Source organism: Pinus tabuliformis, chromosome 7, assembly GCF_031772625.1.
Source record: "Pinus tabuliformis cultivar Carrire ecotype Pingquan chromosome 7, CPIR1, whole genome shotgun sequence".
NCBI lineage: Eukaryota > Viridiplantae > Streptophyta > Pinopsida > Pinales > Pinaceae > Pinus > Pinus tabuliformis.
The window spans coordinates 1,894,455,328-1,894,480,308 of record NC_142293.1 but is presented as its reverse complement, the minus strand read 5'-3'; the positions used below and the strand labels follow the sequence as shown (position 1 = coordinate 1,894,480,308).

The following is a 24,981-nucleotide window of genomic DNA, read 5'->3' as shown; positions in this document are numbered from 1 at the left end:
ATAAGAGTCAGTCCAGAATAAATGATAATTATGTGCAATTTCAAGACTATTTCTACTTGCATTTCTTCCATTTGTTATTTCCACTTTCAATGATCAAGTATTAAAAGTTGCTTGGGACTGGCTTATTTGACTAGCTGTGATAAAGTTAGCGAGTCTAACCCTAACTCCCAATCAATACTGGGATGGAATGAACAAATATATGTACTAAGTACACCTTATTGTACTCAACATCATATTTGGATAGTTAAACAATGTTTCTGTAATTAATTATTCATTAGAAAATGCAGAGGAATGAAGCGGTGACATGGGATCGTAGTTCACCAGTGTACCTTTTGATATAAAATTTCTGTTTACGAGTGTAATATAAGATGCATTTTTAAATAAAAGAGAAAAGAATTACAATTGTGTCTCAATCATTCCTATGTAAGAGATCAAACTCATTAAGTCAATGTTTTGATTTTGAAATATAATTTATTGGCTATTATCAGACCTATTCTCCATTTTTACTTTTTAATTTATTTTTTATTCTTATAATTGAGGTCTAAGTTGAAGTTGTTTCATGAATCCCCCACCCCCGCCCATGATAAAGTTAGCGAGTCTAACCCTAACTCCCAATCAATACTGGGATGGAATGAACAAATATATGTACTAAGTACACCTTATTGTACTCAACATCATATTTGGATAGTTAAACAATGTTTCTGTAATTAATGATTCATTAGACAATGCAGAGGAAGGAAGCGGTGACATGGGATCATAGTTCACCAGTGTACCTTTTGATATAAAATTTCTGTTTACGAGTGTAATATAAGATGCATTTTTAAATAAAAAAGAAAAGAATTACAATTGTGTCTCAATCATTCCTATGTAAGAGATCAAACTTATCAAGTCAATGTTTTGATTTTGAAATATAATTTATTGGCTATTATCAGACCTATTCTCCATTTTTACTTTTTAATTTATTTTTTATTCTTATAATTGAGGTCTAAGTTGAAGTTGTTTCATGAATCCCCCAACCCTGCCCACCTTTTTTGATATTCCAGGCATTTCAGACTTACTGAACACAAATGCTTGCTTGCAGCAAAATATGACATCGCTATATCGACTGCTTGTGGAGGGCTTGACTTTATTGTGGTCGAAACTACATCTGCTGCCCAGTCGTGTGTTGAATTATTGCGAAGCAAAAATCTTGGTATTGCAACATTTATGATACTTGTAAGTTGATATCTCTAAACTTGCATAAGAAATTTCTCTTTTTTTCAAGGAACTACTTTGTATATTACATAGAAAAAATCTGTACAAAGGAGAATAATGTGCAATAAATCATCTCTGGGTTGTTGAGGTTATGGCTTAAATAAAGTCCAAGTAAGCTGTAACTGATGATGTGCAATCTTGCATTTTGTTTATACAAAATTAAGAGGATGAAACACAAATTTTCTGTTTTTGGGCTACCAAACATTTTTTCGTGTATTGAACCCTACAGAGTATGCCTTTAAAACCCATTGAAATTTCCTTAAAACAATACTGTTGGCAAAAAGTAAATTTGTTTTCAACCAAGTACTGCTTAACTTGGCTTGACTCATTTTATCTTATTGGCATTAACCGGATGCTTTGCTTTATATATTTTGATTTTTCTTGATTCTAAAAGCTTCATAGGATCATCATATCTTTTCTGTATAATATTTCTCTTTGTTCATATTCTGCACACTGAAAATTATTGCAGCATAAATTTAAGGTTCGGTTCCAATCTCAATGGTCGGTGGTTCTTCGTAAAGATTGCTTTTGTTATGCATTTTGACTTGGTTTCAAAGGGGCCAGGGTAAGGCCACCTCATAGATTATAAAGAGGAGTAGACTCATATCTTCTTACTCTCACCACCTACCATCGATACTAAGGTATAAAAACATGTTATATACTGCTCGCTTCTCATGGCTTACCTCCATTTCTACTGTTCGGCTCTAGATCCCTACATAACATCATTTTCCATCTTGTTTAAGCCTAGAACCTAGTCTTGTCGCAGCCTATATAAGAGGTTATAGTGAGGTCTACTTTAATAGTTATCTTCTATATTTACGCTGTTGCATCTTAGTTTTGTCTCTAATGCAGTATGACTTGTCTTAAACATATACTGTGGGATCTTAGTGTAAGCTATCTAAAGAATAATATTTGTCATCTTTTTATGAATGATGTATCAAATGAGTGAAGTATATCCCGAGAAGAAGATAATAACTAGATATATCGATGGAACTATTATCAATATTATAATTTATCTTGCTTATATATGGGATATGTTCAATACAGAGGAAGTCTCGTTAATCTTTCGTGAAGTGAAACCTTTGTTGTAGTGTTTATAAAATGTGTCTCAAAAGTTTGATAATACAAATTTCCAACAGCAATGCTAGTTTTGGATCATAATTTCTCCCATGTGTTCAACTATATATATATATATATATATATATAAACCACGAGAGGGATTAAATTTCTTGAGATGCAAAGCTTTTCCATGTCTTGCATTCTAAAAAGGCTTGCATATCAAGAATTTTGATCCCTCTTAGCGCATGGTAGATCCGTGGTTAAGATTGATCTACATTGGTTCAATCTTTAATAGAGAAATGCCTCATATTGAAATGATGTATTCTCTGCTGCCTTGCAGCCTAGTTAGAAGGCACATGGGTTTTGACAAATTACATGAACATTTACGTGGCCTTATCATGACATCCCCCTCTGCCTTGTCTCATGCATTTCAGGTGTTGGACATGACACATGGTTATATGTTTGACATGATTTTGATTGGTGTTGGACACAAGCCCTACTATTGTCCTGAAATTTGGACATGTGCGTAACGAAAGCATCTTAAAATCAATTTATTGTCTCATTCTCTCACAATTCAGTCACAAGTTTGGAGCTCTCAAAGGTTTTGGAGTGTAGCGCAAGGCGATTAAGCAATGTTTTAAGGGATTCTAAGTGTTGGGAAGTAGATTTGTTCAGGCCCTGCTAATGCTATGCAATTAATGGTATTGTTAAATTCTTGAAGTAAAAGGATGAAAATGAAAGATAAAGGAGAATTCTCCTTTATTTGTCATTTCATTCTTTACTCAAATTTTAACATTGCCATTAATTGACTAAGGATGTTTGAGTGTGGTTCCTATTGATTTGGGGTAATCGAATGTGCTCTAGGCCTCAAATTTTGCAGGGAGGCTTGGGCATAGGTATTCCAAAGAACCCAGAAAGCAGTGGGTCGAAGTCCAAAGTAGAGGAGGAGGATAACACAACCTTTTCATCGAAGGGACAACTAGGGCAACGGAGACGAAAGAATGACGTCTCCAAGGTGAAGTGCTTCAGATGTGGCTAGATGGGCCACTATGCATCCCAGTGTCCTTCGAAGAAAAAGGACAAGGATGAGAAGCATGATCCAAAGGTTGTAGCCACGAAGATTGACAAGCAGGAGTTTGCCATGACAGTCGAGATATCTCCAGGAGGGAGGTGTGCTGATATAGCATTGTAGTCGGGAGGATTGCAGATGGGCAGGATCCTTGAGCAGCCCACCTCTTGGATCGACACCTTGCTACGGAGAGCCAGAGATTGAGCAATGCAAAGCAGTGAGGCAACAGTACGAGGAGGCACAGTGCAGAGCTTCGACAAATGTCTAGTTTCGGGTGTTTTTAGTCGCTTTTCTCAGCAACTGAGTTGCAATATGGATGCAATGTTAGCAATGGCAGTGTTAGCAGCATAGCAGATGCAACGTTTGAGAGAGAGCTGCAGTACAGATGTAGCATTGGCAGTGGCAGTGTCAAAGGCAGCAATACAGTGGTAAAAACAACATAGTGGTTGGTGAACAGTACGCCAGACATTAGCAGCGCAAAGACGATGCTTCAAAGTCAGAGAAGTATGCAGATAGGCAGTATATTGCTAGAGCACATTCCTTACTAAGAGGGAGTGTTGATTTGGGGTAGCATCGGATGTGCTCTAGGCCTCAAATTTTGCAGGGAGGCTTGGGTACAGGTGTTCCAAAGAACCCATAAAGCGTTTTGGGAAATTCCATCCAGATGTGATTTTATTAAAATAATTAATATTTTTAATGGGGTTCCTGAGTCTATACATAGGAAAATTTAAATATTAATGGGTATTGATCTAATCAACGGTGAAGCTTCTAGAAAAAGCTATAGATCAGGTCAACTCGATTTGAGCCTTTGATTATGTTTGAATCTAGGTCGTTGGTTGTCCAACAAGAAGATATCAGAAGGGACTTGAGGGTCATTTGGAAAACACACAGAGAGATTGAGAAAATCGATTTTCTGAAGTGAGAAGTTCTCAAGAGGAAAATCGATTGAGGAGATATTGCAGTAGAGGGGCAATGAGAATCCGAGAGAAGGAATTTCCAGAGAGTACGAGGCATAGAGAGGAAAGAAAGACGTCCAGAGAAAGGCTGACGCTGGCCTACGTAGTGCTGAAGCAGAGGCACGCAGTCAGAGAGGGGAAGTCGAGTTTCTACTGAGGGAGTTCGAAGTTCATTTGCTGGAAGCCAGGGTGTGAGTCTGGGAGGCAGGAAAGTCGGTTTCTTAGCCAATAGAGGATCTAGAGCAGAGAGGCAACGTAATACCTAGGAGGGGTGATGTAGTTCCGCACAGAAGCCACGCAGAGGGTGACGCAGAAGCTGCCTAGGGTGACACAGTTCTGCGCAGAAGCCACGCAAAGGGTGACGCAGAGCCTCTAGAGCTGAAGGATCAGTCACTGATTCTCCAATGGTAGGGTGAGATCATTTCACCCGTATTTTGTTTAGTTTCTCTCTATACTAGATTGTTAGTTCAACATCCTAAGAATTGTACTCGGAATTTTCTCCTGCATAATAATAAACGCTCAGAGTTGTTGCACCGACTTTCCCGCATTGGGTTTTTCCGGGGACTATTTTCCAAAAATAACTGTCTTATGTTTTGCATTGTTCTTTCTTGCTCAATATTTTGTTTCTTCAAATATATTAATTAAGTGAAGGCTACAAATGTATTGACTTCGAACTTTACCATAGAAGACAGATAATAACTTGTATGATTTAATCAAGTAGGAGAAGTAATATGAGTTTGCTACAATAGGGATTCTGGCTTAGGAATTTTCACAGTTCCAACTTCCTCAGAAGTTGGAATTTAACAAAATGTCTATTTGACATGTTAAGCTTTTTCTATCTTATTTTAATGCTTAGAGGGTGATATTGGTGAGGAGGATCCCAATATAGGCAATGATTTGATGATATGTAGTACTCGTTCTTTGTTTTAGCCTGATTTTTTTTGGAGTCTATAGGCCATTAAGGGCCTCTTTGTTGATGTATTTTTGGTTCACAGATGGATTGCTGTAGTATACTTAGGGGTGGATAATATGGGGTACTTAGGGGTGTACCCAAGGGCATATTGTGGTGTAAAAGGGGACCACAATTAGTTAGTTTAGTTAATAAAGTTCGTACGTGGTAACCCGCATTAATGATTATTGTAAGTGGTGACCCTCATTATAAAAAGGGACCACAATTAACTAGTTAAGTTAAAGATGATGAATAAATGGGCCATAGTTAATAAATAAAGTGGTTAATCTGCATTATGCAAGGGGCCACTTGCAATTGAAAAATAATGTGATGTAAATGAAATAAGCCCATGGTATTGGATGTACGGTATTGATGGCCCATGACCCATGGTATTATATGTATGAAGCCTATATAGAGGTTAGAGACTCTCCATGGGAGATATGTCGAGTATTGTTGAGTATTGACAAACATATGGCCTGTGGAGTGTTTTCTTGCCCATGAGCCAATGCAAGAGTTTTCTCCATATTTGGATAGCAAACTCCATTTTTTTTTAAACTTTCAAATACACCCTCTTATTGTCCTTTTTCATTGAATGCACATTGCAAATAATGTAGCAAAAAAATTTATTTGGAAAATGAGGTGGTTATTACTTATTATTTTTTGTGTATGGGTGGAGTAACTTTAATCATTAATTCCAATTTTTTTTGGTGCCCTAGGTTTGAGTTAGCTCACTACAAAATTCAAATATGCCAAAAGCCTTGGACCCATTTTGGGAGTATGGGGAGCCTGATGGTGGGACAAATCGGGCATATCTATCATGCAAATTGTGTGGGACCAAGATGACAGGAGGGGTTACGCGATTGAAATACCATCTGGCTAGACTCACTGGACATGATGTTGGGATTTGTACAGTTTCTAGTCCAGAGCTTATACAAAAAGCTCTTGAAGCAATTGATGAAAAAGACAGAAAGAAGGAAGAGGCAAAAAGAAACAAGGTTGAACATGTAGGTAGATCTTTCGGGATATCTTCTTCTGATTTTGAGGCTGAGGGTGGTGGGAGGGGCTCCACAACATCATTTGCTACTGCTAGTGACAAGTCATCATTTTTTGTTCCACGAACATGACATCGAGCACAACCTTCCATAAAATCAATTGTTAAAAAAAAGGAGAAGCAAGAAGCAGAAAGAGTCATGGAGAGGTGTCTTTTCTAGAGCGACTTACCTCTCATCATCACCAAAACCAATCCATTTTGGCAGCGAATGTGTGATGCTATTGCTGTTGTGGGCCTAAGGTACAAAAGTGCTACATATGAGGAGTTGTGGGGGCTAATTCTTCAAGCAGAAAAGCAGGACATCGACTCTAGATTGGTGGAGTTGAAAAAAACATGGGAAGTTTTTGGATGCACATTGATGTCTGATTGTTGGACAGATAGGAAGGTAGGACCCTTCTATATTTCTTGATACATTGTCCTAAAGGTACCATGTTTATTAAATCAGTGGATATATCAACACATATCAAAGATGCAACAACGATATGTGAGTTGTTAGATGGGTTCATTTGGGAGATTGGTGTGTAGAATGTAGTGCAAGTCATAACAGGCAATGCAACTAATTATGTGTCTGCCGATAGGATGCTTATGGAGAGGCATCACACATTGTTTTGGACTCCGTGTGTAGTACATTGTATCGATTTGTTGCTTGAGGATATGGGGAAACTCTCCTTCATCAAGGAGGTGGTTGATATGGCTAAGAGCGTCCCCAAGTTTATTTATAACCATGTTTTTGTTCTTAGCCTCATGAGGAGGTTCACTAGAAACAATGAGTTGCGGCGTCTTGCAATCACACGTTTTGCCACAAGCTTTATTACTCTTCAATATTTGCTTCGATGCTAGTTCTAGTTGAAGCAAATGTTTTTTTTATGAGTGGCGTGATTGTAGATACAACAAGAGACAATACAGGAGAGCCATTGCAAAAATGGTGTACTCTGACACGTTTTGGCAGGGAGTAGAAGAAGCATGCTCAGTTAGTGAACCTATAGTAAAGGTTCTGACATTGGTAGATGTGGAGAAGCCTGCAATGGATTATTTGTATGAGGCCATGGATAGGGCCAAGGAGGTCATTCGTTCTTATTATGCAGACAAGGGTTCTGTTGGGCTTGATAGGCATATGATGTTATGGGATGTGATTGATAGTCGGTGGACAGGGACGCTTCATCGACCCATTCATGTAGCAGCACTCTTCCTCAACCCTGCATTTTCATACAAATGCGGCTTTGATTTTGATGGTGAGGTGATGGCAGGGCTCCATTCTTGTATTCATAGGATGGTACCTGATCCTAAGCTTCGTAGCAAAATCAATTGCGAGATACAGTTTTATCGGGATTGTGTTGGCCTATTTGGCTTTGATGATGCTATTAGGGGAAGGACCCTCTTCATGCCATGTAAGTGACAAATCAACACTCATTAGAAATTAGAATTTTCAATTTATAATTTCCTTACTTAGAATTCTAGATTTTTAAAATTCAATTATGTATCTTTTATTTGAAAGTTTAATTATGTTTTAAATTTTTTACTTTTTTATTTCTTTATTTTGTTGTAGATATTTGGTGGCGAAGCGATGGTGCAAGGGCACCAAATTTGCAAAAATTGGCCATAAGAATCTTGAGTCAAACATGTAGCTCTTTAGGGTGGGAGCGCAATTGGAGTGTATTTGAGAAAATACACGCAAAAGAGCGCAACAGGTATAACTTTGAGCTCCAACCTTCAGTTGAGCAAATACACATTGCAATTTTAAATTTTAAATTTATGACCTTCAAGTGTCAAGTGTCAATACTCATTAGTTTTTTTGACACTCTTACAGGTTGGAGTTCACACGCCTCAACGATTTAGTGTATGTGCATTACAATATCCGACTTCGAGTGAAGCAAATAGAAGTACCAATGGATCCAAATGCCATTTCCTTAGACAATATTGATGTATTGTCTCAGTTGAGGGTGGAGTTTGAGGAGCCCATCATGGAGGAGTCACGTTCATGGTTAGAGCCAGATGATCCATTAGAATAGGGGCAACAAGAGGAGGAGGACTCAGAGGAAAGTACAACAAGTCATCAAGAAAATCGAGTGAAAGAGCTTACAAACCATGGACAATAGGTGGGGACTTCATAATGGCAGACTCTTCCATAATGGGCTTTAGTATGTGCTAATGTCTCCAAGCTCCAAATGGGGTTAACCGAGTGTCCTATTAAGTGGTTTCTACTTCTAAAGGGGATAATATGTCCAAGGTACATCCTTCAAAAGGTGTTGGCATGTGGTAGAGGGAATGGAGTAGGGAATGTAGGAATTTACAGGGTTAGTTCCTTAAATAGAACACCAAGGGACACCGCTCACAAACAAATCACAGATCAGTACACTAGTATTCTTGACGTGGTTAGAACCCTCAAAGAGGGAAACAGTCCACGACCTAAGCGAACGGGGCCACTTCAGGCAATTTATTAATGTAAAAGAAATAAAATTTACATAAGCTTCTCTCATCAACAATCACCTTACAAATGACACTCCATGCTATTTAAATAGAGATCATGGACCAATCAGGTGTTAAGCCACGGATCAAGTGTCGGTAATACCGAGGAGAGAATGAACTGCCGGATCACTTCATGTCTAAAACATATCGTGACCATCTGATGGTAAGTTACAAAAAGTACATACTAAAGAAACACGTTTTACCTAACTATACACTAGACCAAGTTATACTTAACTATTTCCTATGTGTCGGAATATCCTGACATTAGTATCAGTTAACAGTGGCAGTGCTATGGGTAGCATGAGGCATCATTTTCAGAGGGAGTTGCAGTGCAGATGTAGCAGTGGTAGTGGCAATGTCATGAGTAGCAGTACAGGAAGCAACAATGCAGTGGATTTTGGGCAGCAGGCCAAACATCAACACGGAAAACCAACACAAAAGATCAGTATGATGCTTCTATGGTGAAGCATTGCTAGAGCACATTCCTCGCTAAAAGGGAGTGTTGATTTTGGGTAGCATTGGATGTGCTCTAGCCATGAAATTTGGTGGAGAGTCTAAGGCACATGAGATCTCCAAGACCCAGAAATCATTTGGAGAAATTCCACCCGGATGAAGAGTTATTAAAATAATTAATATTTTTAATGAGTTCCCAAGTCTAAACTTAGAAAAATAAAAATATTAATGCGTATTAGTAAAATATGGGTGAGAAAGTTCTAAGTGACAAGGATCAAGCCAATTCTAATGTTGAGCATTGATTAGGGACTTAATCTCAACCATTGAATCGTCAATAGGAAAAGTATAAGAGAAGGCTTGAGTGCCAGTTCGAGACACACCAAGCGATCAAAGAATTCGATTTTTTGGGGCGAGGTTTGCTGAGGAAATCGAGTTAGTGACCAGAGTTGCAGAAGGGGTAGTTCACCAAGGGATTTTCATCGGAGGCTGAAGAATACATAGCAGAGAGGCTGCGCAGTGCCAGGAGTGACAACACAGGCCCTAGAAGGGTTGACGCAGAGGATGCAAAATGTTGACGCAAGCGACGCAGAAGTCGTAGAGGCTGACGCTAGGTCTCAAAGGCAACGCTGGGGAGATTCTGTGGGGCAGATCAGCAGATTCTGAGCCAGGAGAGGGTGACACAACTCCCAGAGGAGTGAAGTAGTTCCAGAGCAATGCTTGGAGCAACTTTCGCTGTCCAGCATGGGGAACAATCGAAGTCGTTGTGGGGTTTGATCCTCTGGTTGCTGATTTGCCGGAATCATTGTTTTACAACCCGCCCGTTTCGACTCCGACTCGGCCGAGTCGAACCGAGTCGTTACCCAAAACTCTGACCCGGCCAGCAACCCGGCTCGGTTGACCGAGTCAACCATGACTCGGCCGAGTCATCCAATGACTCGACCGAGTCATGGTTGACTCGGTCAACCCGGCCAGGTCCGTTATGACTCGGCCGAGTCAATCATTCCACGGCTGGGCAGCGTAAAACATGCATTTTAATGACTTTTTTTGTAATTTTTTATAAAGTTAACTGCAGTCCTATGTGACATGTTTAACTGTTTCTGGTTACTGGCACACTGCACAGCATCCATCAGTAAACTCAGTTTGATTGGCTGCTTAATTATTATGAATATCCAGCTGTTCATAGGCTTGAGACAAGGAGAATGTGACTGATGAATACCTTGGCAATGCCTGGTCCACCATACTATGTACTAATGTAGTTCATGGTGATCGACAATTGATTGTGTTGGTTTGATCATGTCATCTAGTTCCTTTGTTTGGTCATCCTTACTTTTAGTTGATATCCCAAAAACCATTTCCAATCCTTCCAATAGGACCACAAGTGTTCAAATTCAATTTAAAGTGTGAACAAACAATCATCTGGAATGAAGAAGCATAGTGCTGTAAATGCATGACGATAAACAATTTGAAGTTATTGAGGTTGTTTAAGATCTCACCAAGATAACCAATATCTTGTAGTTGTAGCTTTGTCCATCAAATTGCTTCATGACCTTTCATTGCAGTCCACATTCTTTCATAGGTGGGAAGTAAACCTGATTGTGCTTTGGTTGTTGAAATAGTCTAGATTGATCGTGTAGCTAAATCCCAGATTAATTGTCTTGGTCTCCTTATCCTTATAAAAACATATGAACTGAAATCATGAAGGCATCAACTACACCAACAATATCACAAAAACTAAAAGGCAGTGAATTGCATAGCATGCTAGATACGGTGTTGCATAAGAATTTTGGGAGATTTGATTCATTTCCCGAGACCGATTTAGAGGTTAACATGATCCCCCAAGCAAAATTATATATCGAGCCTACTTTGATCATATGTTGTTTTCCATCTATATTATAATGCTGTGTGTTTGGAGTCTTGGACAATGGAAACATGAATGAAAATCTTTAAAATTATGTTTAAAATATTTAAAATTATGTTTTTTAATAAAAAAATAAATATTTAATGTATTTTTTTAAACGACCGAGTCATTGAAATCGAGCCGGCCGAGTCATTACCGAGTCGGAGTCGATCCTCGGCCGAGTCGGAGTCGGAGTCGGAGTCGTAAAACATTGGCCGGAATACTTGTCTCCAAATAGAGGTACTACTGTCGAGGATATTCTCTGTTGGGTGAGCCGTTTCTGACACCCTAGTTGTATTCACAAAATCTGTGTAATAATACAAACCCTCTATATGCTACACTGGTTTTCCCGAATCGGATTTTTCTGGGGACGATTGTCCAAAAATAATGGTGCCCTTTGTGTTATTGTCTTTGTTTATTTCAGTGCATGATTTGTATATTTGTGAAGGTTGCAATAGTGTTTACTTCGATGTTTATGCAATTAAATAACTTGTTAATGTAAAGAACAAGTATGAGATTGTAAACCAATAATTGCAGTAGGGGTTTCTAATGTGTTAGATTTAGGAATTTTCACATGGTATCAGAGGATTGCAAATCATAAGAGACTAAAGACACCAACCGAGAAGATCTAGAGAATTTGCAGCAGAAAAGTAGTTGTCCCAAGTGACAGCTTTGTTCTAGAGCCATAGACACAGAAGGAGTGACGCAGTGCACAAAAAGTGGTACAAAGGCTCACGTAGTGCTTGCACCAGAACTTTGAGCCAGGTGAGGGTGATGCAGTAGCTGGGAGGAGCCCATGCAATAGCTGCGTCAACTATCTAGGCCAGCGCAGAAGCTGGGGGGGCATATTAGGCTCACGCAGTGCCACATCATCTTTTTGAGCCAGGAAGCATTGACGCAGTGGCCAGGATGAGCTAATTCAGCTCACGCAGTGATGCGCAGAACCAGGGCTCAGATTATATCGTTGCCAGGGCTAAGGGAGAAGATTTCAATTTCGATTTAAGGAGTTGGTGGGACACTGTTTCTATTGGTGCAGAACAATCTCTGTGGAGATAGAGCCAAGGTAGAGGGAATCACTGCCTTGATAGATTTCTTGCCAAAAAATCTAAATTCGGGTTGCAGCAGCAAAGGAGGATTGGAGAGGAGCGATTCGATAGTTGGCCGGAGGATTTACGAGAGGGAAATTAGGACTCAGAGGGAGTCTAGAGAGGAGCTTGTTCCTTAGAGGGTTTCTTGCACCCAAGGAATCCAGATCCAAGTCCTGCTAGATTGACAGCAGGAGAGGGAGAAGAGAGCCAATCCTATTTTTGAGTAGAGATGGCAATGAATGGGTTGAGGGATCAAGACAGATTGGACGGAGCATCCAATTTCGTCATCTAGAAGGCCAGGATCCTGGCAATCCTAGATAAACATCGCATCAAGGACTATGCCTTGAAAGTGGTTGCTGTTCCGTTTGACGCTGACGCAGCAAAGAAGTACGAGGAGGCCTAGGCGAAGGCAAAGTGCATGATCCTAGATGGGGTCAAAGATCATGTAGTACCACACATTGTTGAGGACACAACAAGGGAAGATGTGGGAGGTGTTGAGCACCTTGTATCAGGGTTCTTCCGTGCAACGAAAGATGCTATTAGAAAATCAGCCGAGACAGTACCAAATGCAAAAAGAGAGGAGATAGATCCCTTCCTTCTTACGTTGCAAGGGATGCTATTAGAAAATCAACCAAGACAGTACCAAATGCAAAAAGAGAGGAGATAGATCCCTTCCTTCTTAGGTTGCAAGGGATTCGCGACCAATTGACTTCCGTAGGGTCTACACCAGATCTTGAGTTCATGGTCAGTGTTGTAACATATTTCGGCACACTGAAAATTACAAATTTTCAGTGTGAAATTGCCATTTCCTTCTGAGTGAAATACTGAGGGCATATATAAATTTTATGCTTTTGAATGATTTATTTGTTTTTTATATATAATAATTTTAATTTTTATAAAAATATAATTATATATTTTTATGAAAATATTTATTTAAAATTAAAATTATATTATAAAAAATAAAATTTAATCCTAATCATAAGCTAAAATCATAAGCGCACTCAAAGCTAAAGGTCAAAGCCTATGGCCCACCCCGCATTTAACTAATTAAACTCACCTTATCTTTCATGCCTCAAGATATGGGTAATTTAATCCAATGTTTAAAAAGTGATTTCGGACCCCCCTTGGTCATTTCTCGTTAACATTGGAGGGGGGGGAGGGGGGTTCGATGTTGGCAATTTTAGAAACCACCCTCCGAAACTGCAAACGCTCGCTCTTAGTTATTCGGGACTTAAAATCCCAAACCATTTACCACTAAGGAGGGGGCCCGAAAACTATACCCAATATTAATTAGAATTTTATATGGCAGGAATACTATTATGAAATAAATTTATTTCACGATGGAAGGCAAAGTGGGTAAAATGGAATTACAGGTTAATGTGTTACAACTACAGGTAAAATAAATTCTCTGTGCATGAAAATGAATAAAGGGAGGCTTTGCAATCATATATTGATGAAATTAATGTACAGGAGAGCAAAAATATATTTATGTCAATACATGTGAAATTGAAGTCAAAGTTACAGAAGTAAGAATAATTTACAGGCATGGTGAAATCAAGTTACAGGTGTGAAATCAGGTTGAGGTGAAAGTAAAAGAGCAAAGTAAAATACTCTACCAACTACAGAAAACAAGACATGGATTTACAAAACCACATATGGTTTTTTAATCTGTAAATGAATTTCACAGAAAGGAAATTTACAGTGTGAAAGTAAATGAGTTTTTACAGGGAAGGAGAAATAGGACATGGATTTACAAAACCACACATAGTTTTGTAAACACATGAGAAATAGAAACACAACATAATTTCAAATAAGTGGATGAATTTATCCATAAATTTATTATTTGAGGAGATACTTTCTAAATTTATTTAGTAAATTCATGAAAATACCAAATTTATTCACGAATATTTGAAAACATTTATGATTTTGAAATTAGTGAAGCATTGTCAAAAAGTGACATAAATGCATTCCAAACAGATCTTCAGCAACAACTTCACAAACCCCATATTTCAAGGCACAGAAATATCAATTGAAAGGCAAATGGCGGAAACAACAGCTCTAGATTTTAAAGGCATGGACATATTAGCGTTCAGAACATCAAAAGATCAACAGATTGAGGATCATTCCGCAGATTTTCAGCAGTCATTCAACCAAATCTAGATTTCAAGGGCAGATACTTGCAACAGTTCCAGATTCCCTGCAACTAATAAGGAAATATTATTTATTTTTAATATACAGTTCAGAATTTCATTCCAGGATTATTGTAATAGTTTAGGGGATATTTAGTCTATATATTGTTTTATTTGTAATAAACAGGGGTGGGTTTTTTATGCCAAGGCTCTTAAACTATGTAATAGCTTCTTTTGTAGAATTCTAATGAAAGCCTTATGGCTCTGGTTTGACAGAATTTTGTGTTTCTTGTATGTTTTTCCAGTATTTCCATATCTGTTTTCTGCACATGTTCACAGTATTATAGAAGACCTGGGTAAGAACAGATTGTGTTTCAATCTCTCTGAAATCCCCTGCAGATTTATAATTGCTTAAAGAGATTAGTATAACAGACTGTCTGTTTGATCTAGCTCCTCTTTGAAATTGGTTATTATTTGTCCTTCTATTTTCTCCTGAATATGTTTTGTCGGGCTATAGAAATATTCTACACACATCCAAATCTTCCTAGTTGTTAAGTAATCGGTCTAGTTGCTCAATTATTAGGAATCTCCTTACATTCTTTTGTCAAATTCTTATACAAATCAAGTCGTTCTATTAGGCTGGAAGTTGACACATTCAGAAGGGACCCTGTGAGAGGCATTTAATATGAATAGGGATTGTGATTGATCGCCAACCACCCCCAATTAAAACCATAAATCTGGCCATTGTGCTTCAAAGGCTTTTGTTCAGTGACAAGTGAACAATGTTAAACAAAGCCTCATAACAACTGAGGGAGCCCCCTCTGGTTCAAGGGCCAGCTTGAGCCTAAAGATTGGTCCAGTTGGTTTCCTGGCATGGTTTTTGCAGCTAAGGATTGCCTACGGGAAACAGGTACAACATTTGGTGCCGTTGTCGGGGAACAAAGTAACGAAGATATCTTTCTCCGGGGAACGATAAAGATTAGATCTATTCCTTGCTGGTGAACAAGGAGTAGGCATTTATTATTGGTTGCATTTCTTTCACCTAGTGACTCCACTTTGTCATATGGCGATTCCACTAGGTAACCGATCCCACTATTTCGAAATTTTAGCTGCCTTTACTGCTATGCAAGGTTCATTGATACTTGCAATCAACAGTATATGTCTTTCCCTCTCAGCCATGGTCAGAAATCTAAAATGTCTACAGAGGATGCAACTTTTAAAGTACACCTGTGAGTATAAGTTTTCCATGGGATTTTATGTTCATATTGTATATATTCTTCAGATTTTCAGCTGTTGGCAACATGGTTTGTCAATAAATCCACTCTACACTTGGTTACATTGGAAAGCAGATTACACCTAACAGTGTAAAATTTTCCAGTTCAGTTAGATAGAGGTGTGGGATTGATTAGCTACTTTCAGATTCAGGGTGCAATAGATCTACAATTGTTTCAGTTATATTTCAAGATTGCAGTATTAAGTTTGGTTTGGTTGAGTGCAATGACTTCCAAGGGATTAAATGATTGACTCCATAGCCCATGAATTAGGCACTCTTGTGCTTATTTCCACTTACAGTGACAGTTGTTTCACTTCAACAGTTTTCAATTTTCAGATTTCAGAATGAATAAGTCTCTGGATTAGTGCAGGAAATATAAGTTGCCATTCACAGTTGCAGGTTTAATATGCAGTAGCTGGATGATGGGGATTGACTATACATTACATGATGGCAGATCACTGATCAATGATTTTATGGTATGACTCCATGCCCAACACAAGAGGCAACTAGTCTTCTAGTTCTCTGCATCCCACCGGGGGGAAGCAGTCCCCATTGGAGCCGATGTTATAACATATTTCGGCACACTGAAGATTAATAATTTTCATTGTGAAATTGCCATTTCCTTCTGAGTTAAATATTGAGGGCATATATAAATTTTATGCTTTTGAATGAATGATTTGTTTTTTATATATAATAATTTTAATTCTTATAAAAAAATAATTATATATTTTATGAAAATATTTATTTAAAATTAAAATTTATATTATAAAAAATAAAATTTAATCCTAATCATAAGCTAAAATCATAAGCGCACTCAAAGCTAAAGGTTAAAGACTATGGCCCACCCCACATTTAACTAATTAAACTCACCTTATCTTTCATGCCTCGAGATATGGGTTGTTAGGATATTCTGACACATAGGAAATAGTTAAGTATAACTTGGTCTAGTATAGAGTTAGGTAAAGTGTGTTTCTTTACTATGTACATTTTATAACTTACAATCCGACGATCACGATATGTAGTGATCCGATGGTTCATTCTCTCCTTGGTATTACCGACACTTGATCCGTGGCTTAACACCCGATTGGTCCATGATCTCTATTTAAAGAGCATGGAGGGTCATTTGTAGGTTAACTGTTCATGAGAGAAGCTTATGTAAATTTTCATTCTTTTATTAATAAATTGCCTGAAGTGGCCGCGTTGGCTTAGGCCGTGGACTGTTTCCCTCTTTGAGGGTTTTAACCACGTCAAAATACTGATGTATTGACCTGTGATCTATGTGTGAGCGGTGTCCTTTGGTGTTTTGTCTGAGGAACTTACCCTGTAAATTCCTACATGGTATCAGAGCTATTTGAGGGCTGCGTTCGTTGGTGATCCAAATCTGAAGCCGGTAGAACTGCATCTGACTACCGTTTCCTAGATCTACTGTTTATGACTGCTTTCAGGCCGAGAAGACTGCTCTGTTGTGTTAGGAGCATTTGTTTAAGTAAGGAACCCCTTTCGTTTCACGCGAAAAAGTTTCTGGTAGCCCTAGCTATGTAATTTTTAAGATCAGGAGGTATACAGTGTTTACTTGCAGTTTCTAGTTATTTTCTCTCTGTTTATTATTTCATCTTATTTAGCTTTTCTTTATTGCCGGATCTGTACCTTTCGTTTCTGCGTATGCTCTTTTCCGCTGCGCCTTAGTGTGATCTCGAAAAATTAGAAACATTGAGGAAAATATTTAGTTTTCGGCTAAAGCTAACTTTGAGCCATGAGGTTCGTTTTTTTTGTATGTCCGTGTTGGGTTTTGTGTTTTTTGTTTTGTAGGGAAAAATAGCTTTCTCAAGCAAGCACGGAACCCAAAGCTTCAGTGACTAAACCGCCCCCCCCCCCTCTCTCTTTCAAACTTTTAGTTTAGCTCACTTGGTCCAAAGCTAATTTATGAGAGTAGAGGTCTTGAGTTCAAGTCTCCTTTTTGTGGGGGTGGATTTTTCATTTCCGCACACGTTGGCATCTTCATCAACTTTTCTTCAAAAAGCCATAACTTCTTCATCCGGAAGCCGTTTTCAGAGTCGTTTTTTTGAACCAGCCTAAATTTTCGAGATCTTTCCATTGGAACACTTAATTTCAACATCTATAGCTTCATTTTCTGTTAAAATGGAAAGTCCATGCCAAGTTATTCTTGACAGCATCTACTACTTTCAATGGTGGTCCTACATTGTGGATTTACTTAGAAGTAAAGGTCTCTATAGAATAGCCTCAGGCCAGGAAACCAAGCCGAAAGATGAAGATAAGGCAGCTAAATGGGAAAATAGGCAAGATCAAGCACGTGGGTTGATAGGGATGTCTATTTCTCCCGATCTTAGATTCCATATTACAAAACTTGATACTCCTGAGGAAGTAATGAAACAGATCACTAAAGTTTTTGGAATTAAAAATGAACTTAAAGCCCATCAACTCGAAAATGAGTTTCTTACATTGGACCCCAATAATTTTTCTTGCATTGAAGATTTTTTGTCCAAGTTCAAGACCCTTAGACTTCTCCTGGAAGGTGTTAAGGTTAAGAAAGAAGATGGTAACCTTATCTATTCCATTCTTACTAAGTTGGGACCAGCCTATTCTGTGTTTGTTTCCACCTTCGATTCTACAAGAGAAGCCTTCATTTCTCAAGGACAAGCCTACAAGTCCCCTTCCTTTGATTACTTTTGTGATTCTTTAATAAGTGAACAAGAAAAACTCTTACACCTTGGTCTTCTTCATCTTGGAAACTCTTATAAGAAAGCATTAGCCGCCCAACAGCAACCAAATTCAAAGAATCCTAAGAAGTTGTATCCTAAAAGGAATGGTCCTAAACCAAACAAGGGTCCTAAGCAATTTCAGCCTCAAAATGAAAAATCATTTCAACAAAATGATAAGACAAATAAAGACAAAGGGAAGAAGACTGATAGACATTGCAAATTTTGTAATCGAGATGGCCACTTAGAATGCAAATTCTTTAAGAAGATGGAAGCCTTGGAAGCAACAATGAAGAAGCATAACATCCATTTGGAGCACTCTTCAACTTCAACTTCATCTTCAGGAATGGCACTTTCTGCATGTGGTTGTCAAGCATCTCGGTCTGGCTATGCACTAAATGTATCTTCTTCCTCTCATTCTCATGAGTGGCTCATTGATTCTGGAGCTTCTTATCACATGGCAAAAAACAAAGCCATGTTTTCTTCTTTAAATTATTGTAACACCAAAAATATATATGTTGGTGATGATAGATCTCTTAGTGTTGTAGGGACTGGAACTGTTCATATAGACAATGGTCAATTTAATGATGTATTATGTGTTCCAACCTTATCCTGCAACCTTCTATCTGTATATCAGATAACTCATTCAGGTGAAGGTAAAATCGTTGAATTTTCACCTCACGATGTTTTAATTAAGGACCTAAGAGATCCTAGACAGATTTTAGCTACTGGCATTGCTGATGATTCTACAAGGTTGTATAAGTTTCACAACTTTGGGTCATCAAATCTTCCCTCGGTATTTGTTGCTCATAATGATGAAGTGAGCAAACTTTGGCATGAGCGATTTGGTCACTTAAACTATCGCTCTCTTCAGAATCTATGTAAAGAAAATATGGTGACAGGTCTTCCAATGGTATCTTGCAGAGATGGTGTTTGTTCTGGATGTGTACTCGGAAAACATCATTGGGATAGTTTTGAAAAACGTGCCTCTTGGCACGCCTTAGCCCCTTTATAGCTTGTGCATAGTGATTTATGTGGTCCACTTCCAGTTGTTTCATTCTCTGGCTACAAGTATTTCTTAACTTTCATTGATGATTTCTCCAGACGCACTTGGGTATACTTCTTAAAACTCAAGAATGAAGTATTTAACATGCTCTTGGCCTTTAAGGCCTTTGTTGAAAAACAATCTGGACATCAAATTCTTAAGCTAAGATCTGATAATGGCGGAGAATATGTTAACAACAAATTCATCAACTTTTGCACTGAGAATGGAATTCAAATGCAACATACTGTTCCATATACTCCACAACAAAATGGTGTAGCTGAAAGGAAGAATCGCACCTTAAAGGAAATGGCTAATTATATGCTTCAATCTAAAGGACTTAGTCTTAGTTATTGGGCAGAAGCAATTAACTGTGCAAATTACATAATAAATCGCACTCCTACTAAGGTTTTAAACAGTGTTGTGAAAATCGCGATTTTTCCTTATACCGATCAAATCGTGATTTTATATGAAAAATTGCCGGTATTTTTTTTTGCCGATTTTTATTGAAAAAATCGCGATAAAAACTTAAAAAATCGCCAGGGGTCGCATCAACATAGTTTTATAATGTTTTTTTTTTGGGTTTTTTCATGCAATTTTTTTTTTAAAGAAACAAATAATTTTTGAGTGCGGCAGCTTAATGATCAAATCTAAGCCCTAGTATGGATATGCTATTCATGGTAATGTTAAATTCTTAAAGTAAAAGTGACATTCTCCTTAATCTTCATTTTCATCCTTTTACTTAAATTTTTAACATTACCATGAAATGACTCAGGATGTTTGAGAGCGGTTCTAGCCTCATTGGATTTCATATGGAGAAAGTAGAATTTTAGATTTCATTTAAAATCCAGCAGACTTATCAGTTTTTCAGGATTTCGAGATTGGGAGATTGTAATGTTTCCAGGTGACACCATCTGCCCGGGCTACCCCTGCCACCAGTAGAGGACGTGGTCTACCTCCTATAGCTCCTACTTCTAGTTCTTCAGCTTCTAGAGCAAATCAGACTCCACTGCCATCTCCACCAGCACAGGCACCAACATCTACATCTATAGGGAAAGGGAAAGCTGTGGCATTTTCTCGCAAGAGGGGCAGAGGAAATCAATAGGATTAGACTTTCATTTTATTGTATATGACATGATGAGATACATTATCATATTTTTTGTTGATATTTTGAGGCTGAGTTGGGACTCAGGAGTCAAGACTTACTATTCAAGACATTATTCAATGTTATGTGTGATTTTAGCGTTAGAAATGATATTAAACATCTTATATATTAGTTTTTTTATCATATTTATGTGTCAATGTATTTATTTTATGTTGTAGATGGTTTAGATATTAAAAAAATTGAAAAAAAAAGAATATTTTTGTACCAAACGATTTTTCCAATTTTTTCTGATTTGTTCCCTGCGCCGATTTAGTCCCGATCGCGATTTTCACAACATTGGTTTTAAAGAATATCACTCCAGAAGAAGCATGGAGCTCAATTAAACTAGATGTAAGTCACTTTCGTGTTTTTGGAAGTGAAGCATGGGCCCATATTCCAGATGAGAAACATAAAGTTTTAGAACCTAAGAGTGAAAAATGTATTTTTGTTGGATATTCTAAAGATGTCAAAGGATATATACTTATTCCACGTAAGTCCAAAAATGTTACCATTAGAAGAGATGTAAAGTTTGCTGAAAATATATCGGCCTACGAACCTAGTTCGGCGGATGTGCCACCTCTTCCTATCTGTTCTACTTTTGAAAATATTTCTTTTTCAGATGATGAAAGCGAGGATGAAAATCCTCCCCCACCTTCTCAGGATCCTCCTTTAGCTCCTCAGCTTCCAAAATGGATCCGTGCTACTCGGGATGTGGTAGGTGATCTTGCCGGTGATCCTACAGATCAGCGACGTACACGTTCTCAGTTTGATAGAGCCTCTTCTTTACTGGCTTAGGCTTAAGTGAATTATGATCCTGACACCTTTGCAGAAGCTTCAGGCCATCTAGATTGGGAAGCAGCTATGAATGAAGAATATCATTCATTATTGGCAAATGATACATGGAATCTTGTTCCTCTACCAAAGGGACGAAAACTTGTTAGATGCAAATGGATTTACAGAACCAAGTATGGACCAGATGGGAAAGTTGATAAACATAAAGCTCGTCTTGTTGCTAAGGGTTTTTCACAAGTTGAAGGCATTGACTACACTGAAACCTTCTCCCCTGTTGCCAAAATGAACTCTATCCGCCTTGTTCTTTCCCTTGCTGCCTCTTTCAAATGGGAAGTCCATCAGATGGATGTTAAATCTGCCTTCTTGCATGGGGACTTGCATGAAGAAATCTATATGGAACAACCATTGACTTTATACAAACAGACTCCAACCTTGTATGTCGGCTTAAGAAATCCCTTTATGGTCTCAAGAAAGCTCCTCGAGCTTGGTATGCCAAAATGGATAACTTTCTTTTAGAAAATGGCTTTTCTAGGTGTCATTTTGACAATACTGTCTACACCAAGAAAGTGGGCAAGTCTCTTATCATTCTTATTCTTTATGTTGATGATCTTATCCTTACTGGTAGTGATCCCAACCTTATAAACCATGTGAAGTCTAGCCTTAAAAGGAAGTTTGAAATGACAGACTTAGGACACTTACATTATTTTCTTGGTCTTCAAGTCTGGAAGGTATTTCCCTTTCCTAGTCCAAGTATGCCTGTGATATTCGACGCCATTTTCACATGGAAGACTGTAAGCCAGCCCCTTCTCCCTTTCAGTATGGAGTCAAACTTTCAGTCACTTGTACTTCTCCTGAAGTTGATGCTACCTTATACCGTCAACTTGTAGGAAACTTTTGTATCTAACCCATACTCGTCCTGACCTTTCCTTTATTGTTGGCCTTGTTGCTCGGTTTATGCAAAACCCACATGAAAGTCATTGTAAAGTAGCTAAAAGAATACTTCGTTATGTTCGAGGTACAGTTCAGTTTGGGATTCATTACAGTGCCGAAGCAGCTCCTCTATTGGTTGGTTTCACTGATTCCGATTGGGCTGGTGATCCTGGTGATCGGAAGTCTACTGCAGGTTATGTGTTCACTCTTGGTTCAGGACCTATTACATGGGCTTGCAAGAAACAAGGTGCCATTTCTCTTTCTTCAGCAGAAGCAGAGTATCATGGTGCCATAGAAGCTAGTAAGGAAGCCTTGTGGCTTCATCAGATCTTGTCAGAGTTTGGCTTTCAGCAGCAACATCCGACTACACTTTGGTGTGATAAGCAAAGTGCCATTCAACTATGCAAAGATCCAGTCCAACATCAACACAACAAACACATTGAACTGCACATGCACTTCATCTGAAAGCTCATTCATGACCATGCTCTTGAAGTGCAATATTGTTCAATAGATGATCAAGTTGCAAACATCTTTACAAAGGCTCTCACAGAGGCGAAGTTTACTAAACTTCGATTTATGGTTGGAGTTCAAGAAGTTGTCACTAAGGGGGGATAGGCTCTAGTGCCTCCTTCCTTCTCCTGTTGTGTCATATTTGTAAATCCTTCAATCCTATCCCAAGTTGTTCTTAAGTGGGGATGTTAGGATATTCCGACACATAGGAAATAGTTAAGGATAACTTGGTCTAGTATAGAGTTAGGTAAAGTGTGTTTTTTTACTATGTACATTTTGTAACTTACAATCCGACGGTCACGATATGTAGTGATCCGACGGTTCATTCTCTCCTCGATATTACCGACACTTGATCCGTGGCTTAACACCTGATTGGTCCATGATCTCTATTTAAAGAGCATGGAGGGTCATTTGTAGGTTAACTGTTCATGAGAGAAGCTTATGTAAATTTTCATTCTTTTATTAATAAATTGCTTGAAGTGGCCGCGTTGGCTCAGGCCGTGGACTGTTTCCCTGTTTGAGGGTTTTAACCACGTCAAAATACTGGTGTATTGATCTGTGATCTGTGTGTGAGCGGTGTCCTTTGGTGTTCTGTCTGAGGAACTTACCCTGTAAATTCCTACATGGGTAATTTAATCCAACGTTTAAAAAGTGATTTCGGACCCGCCTTGGCCATTTCCCATTAACATGGGGGGGTCCAAAGTCGGTAGTTTTAGAAACCGCCCTCCGAAACTACCAACCCCGCTCCTATTTATTTGGGACTTAAAATCACAAACGATTTACCACTAAGGAGGGGGCCCGAAAACTATATCCAGTAATAATTAGAATTTTATATGGCAGGAATACTATTATGAAATAAATTTATTTCACGATGGAAGGCAAAGTGTGTAAAATGGAATTACAGGTTAATGTGTTACAACTACAGGTAAAATAAATTCTCGGTGCATGAAAATGAATAAAGGGAGGCTTTGCAATCATATATTGATGAAATTAATGTACAAGAGAGCAAAAAGATATTTACGTCAATACATGTGAAATTGAAGTCAGAGTTACAGAAGTAAAAATAATTCAAAGGCATGGTGAAATCAAGTTACGGGTGTGAAATCAGGTTGAGGTGAATGTAAAAGCGAAAAGTAAAATACTCTACCAACTACAGAAAACAAGACATGGATTTACAAAACCACATATGGTTTTTTAATCTGTAAATGAATTTCATAGAAAGGAAATTTACAGTGTGAAAGTAAATGAGTTTTTACAGGGAAGGAGAAATAGGACATGGATTTACAAAACCACACATAGTTTTGTAAACACATGAGAAATAGAAACACGACATAATTTCAAATAAGTGGATGAATTTATTCATTAATTTATTATTTGATTAGATACTTTCTGAATTTATTTAGTAAAATCATGAAAATACCAAATTTCACGAAATTTTTGAAAACATTTATGATTTCGAAATTAGTGAAGCATTGTCAAAAAGGGACATAAATGCATTCCAAACAGATCTTCAGCAACAGCTCCACAAACCCCAGATTTCAAGGCACAAAAATATCAATTGAAAGGCAAATGGCGGAAACAACAACTCTAGATTTTAAAGGCATGGACATATCAGCATTCAAAACATCAAAAGGTCAACAGATTGATGATCATTCTGCAGATTTTCAGCAGTCATTCGACCAACTCTAGATTTCAAGGCAGATACTTGCAACAGTTCCAAATTCCCTGCAACTAATAAGGAAATATTATTTATTATTAATAAATAGTTCAAAATTTCATTCCAGGATTATTGTAACAGTTTAGGGGATATTTAGTTTATATATTGTTTTAATTCTAATAAACAGGGGTGGGTTTTTGATGCCAAGGTTCTTAAACTATGTAATAGATTCTTTTATAGAATTCTAATGAAAGCCTTATGGCTCTGGTTTGTCGGAATTTTGTGTTTCTTGTATGTTTTTCTAGTATTTCCATATCTGTTTTTTGAACATGTTCATAGTATTATAGAAGACCTGGGTAAGAACAGATTGTGTTTCAATCTCTCTGAAATCCCCTGCAGATTTATAATTTCTTAAAGAGATTAGTATAGTAGTCTGTTTGTCTGATCTAGCTCCTCTTTGGAATTGGTTATTGCTTGTCCTTCTATTTTCTCTTGAATATGTTTTGTCGGGCTGTAGAAGTCTTCTACTCGCATCCAAATCTTCC

At 38.0% G+C, this 24,981-nt stretch overlaps 1 protein-coding gene across 1 annotated transcript in view; it reads left to right on the top strand.

Moving 5' to 3' along the window:
• Positions 1-24,981, top strand: part of LOC149256035 (structural maintenance of chromosomes protein 4-like) — a 217,316-nt gene that overhangs the window by 165,764 nt on the left and 26,571 nt on the right. The window contains exon 14 of the mRNA XM_089457366.1: positions 1,082-1,215. Within this exon, the coding sequence (XP_089313492.1) occupies positions 1,082-1,215 (134 nt within the window). The remainder of the gene's footprint in view (positions 1-1,081; positions 1,216-24,981) is intronic.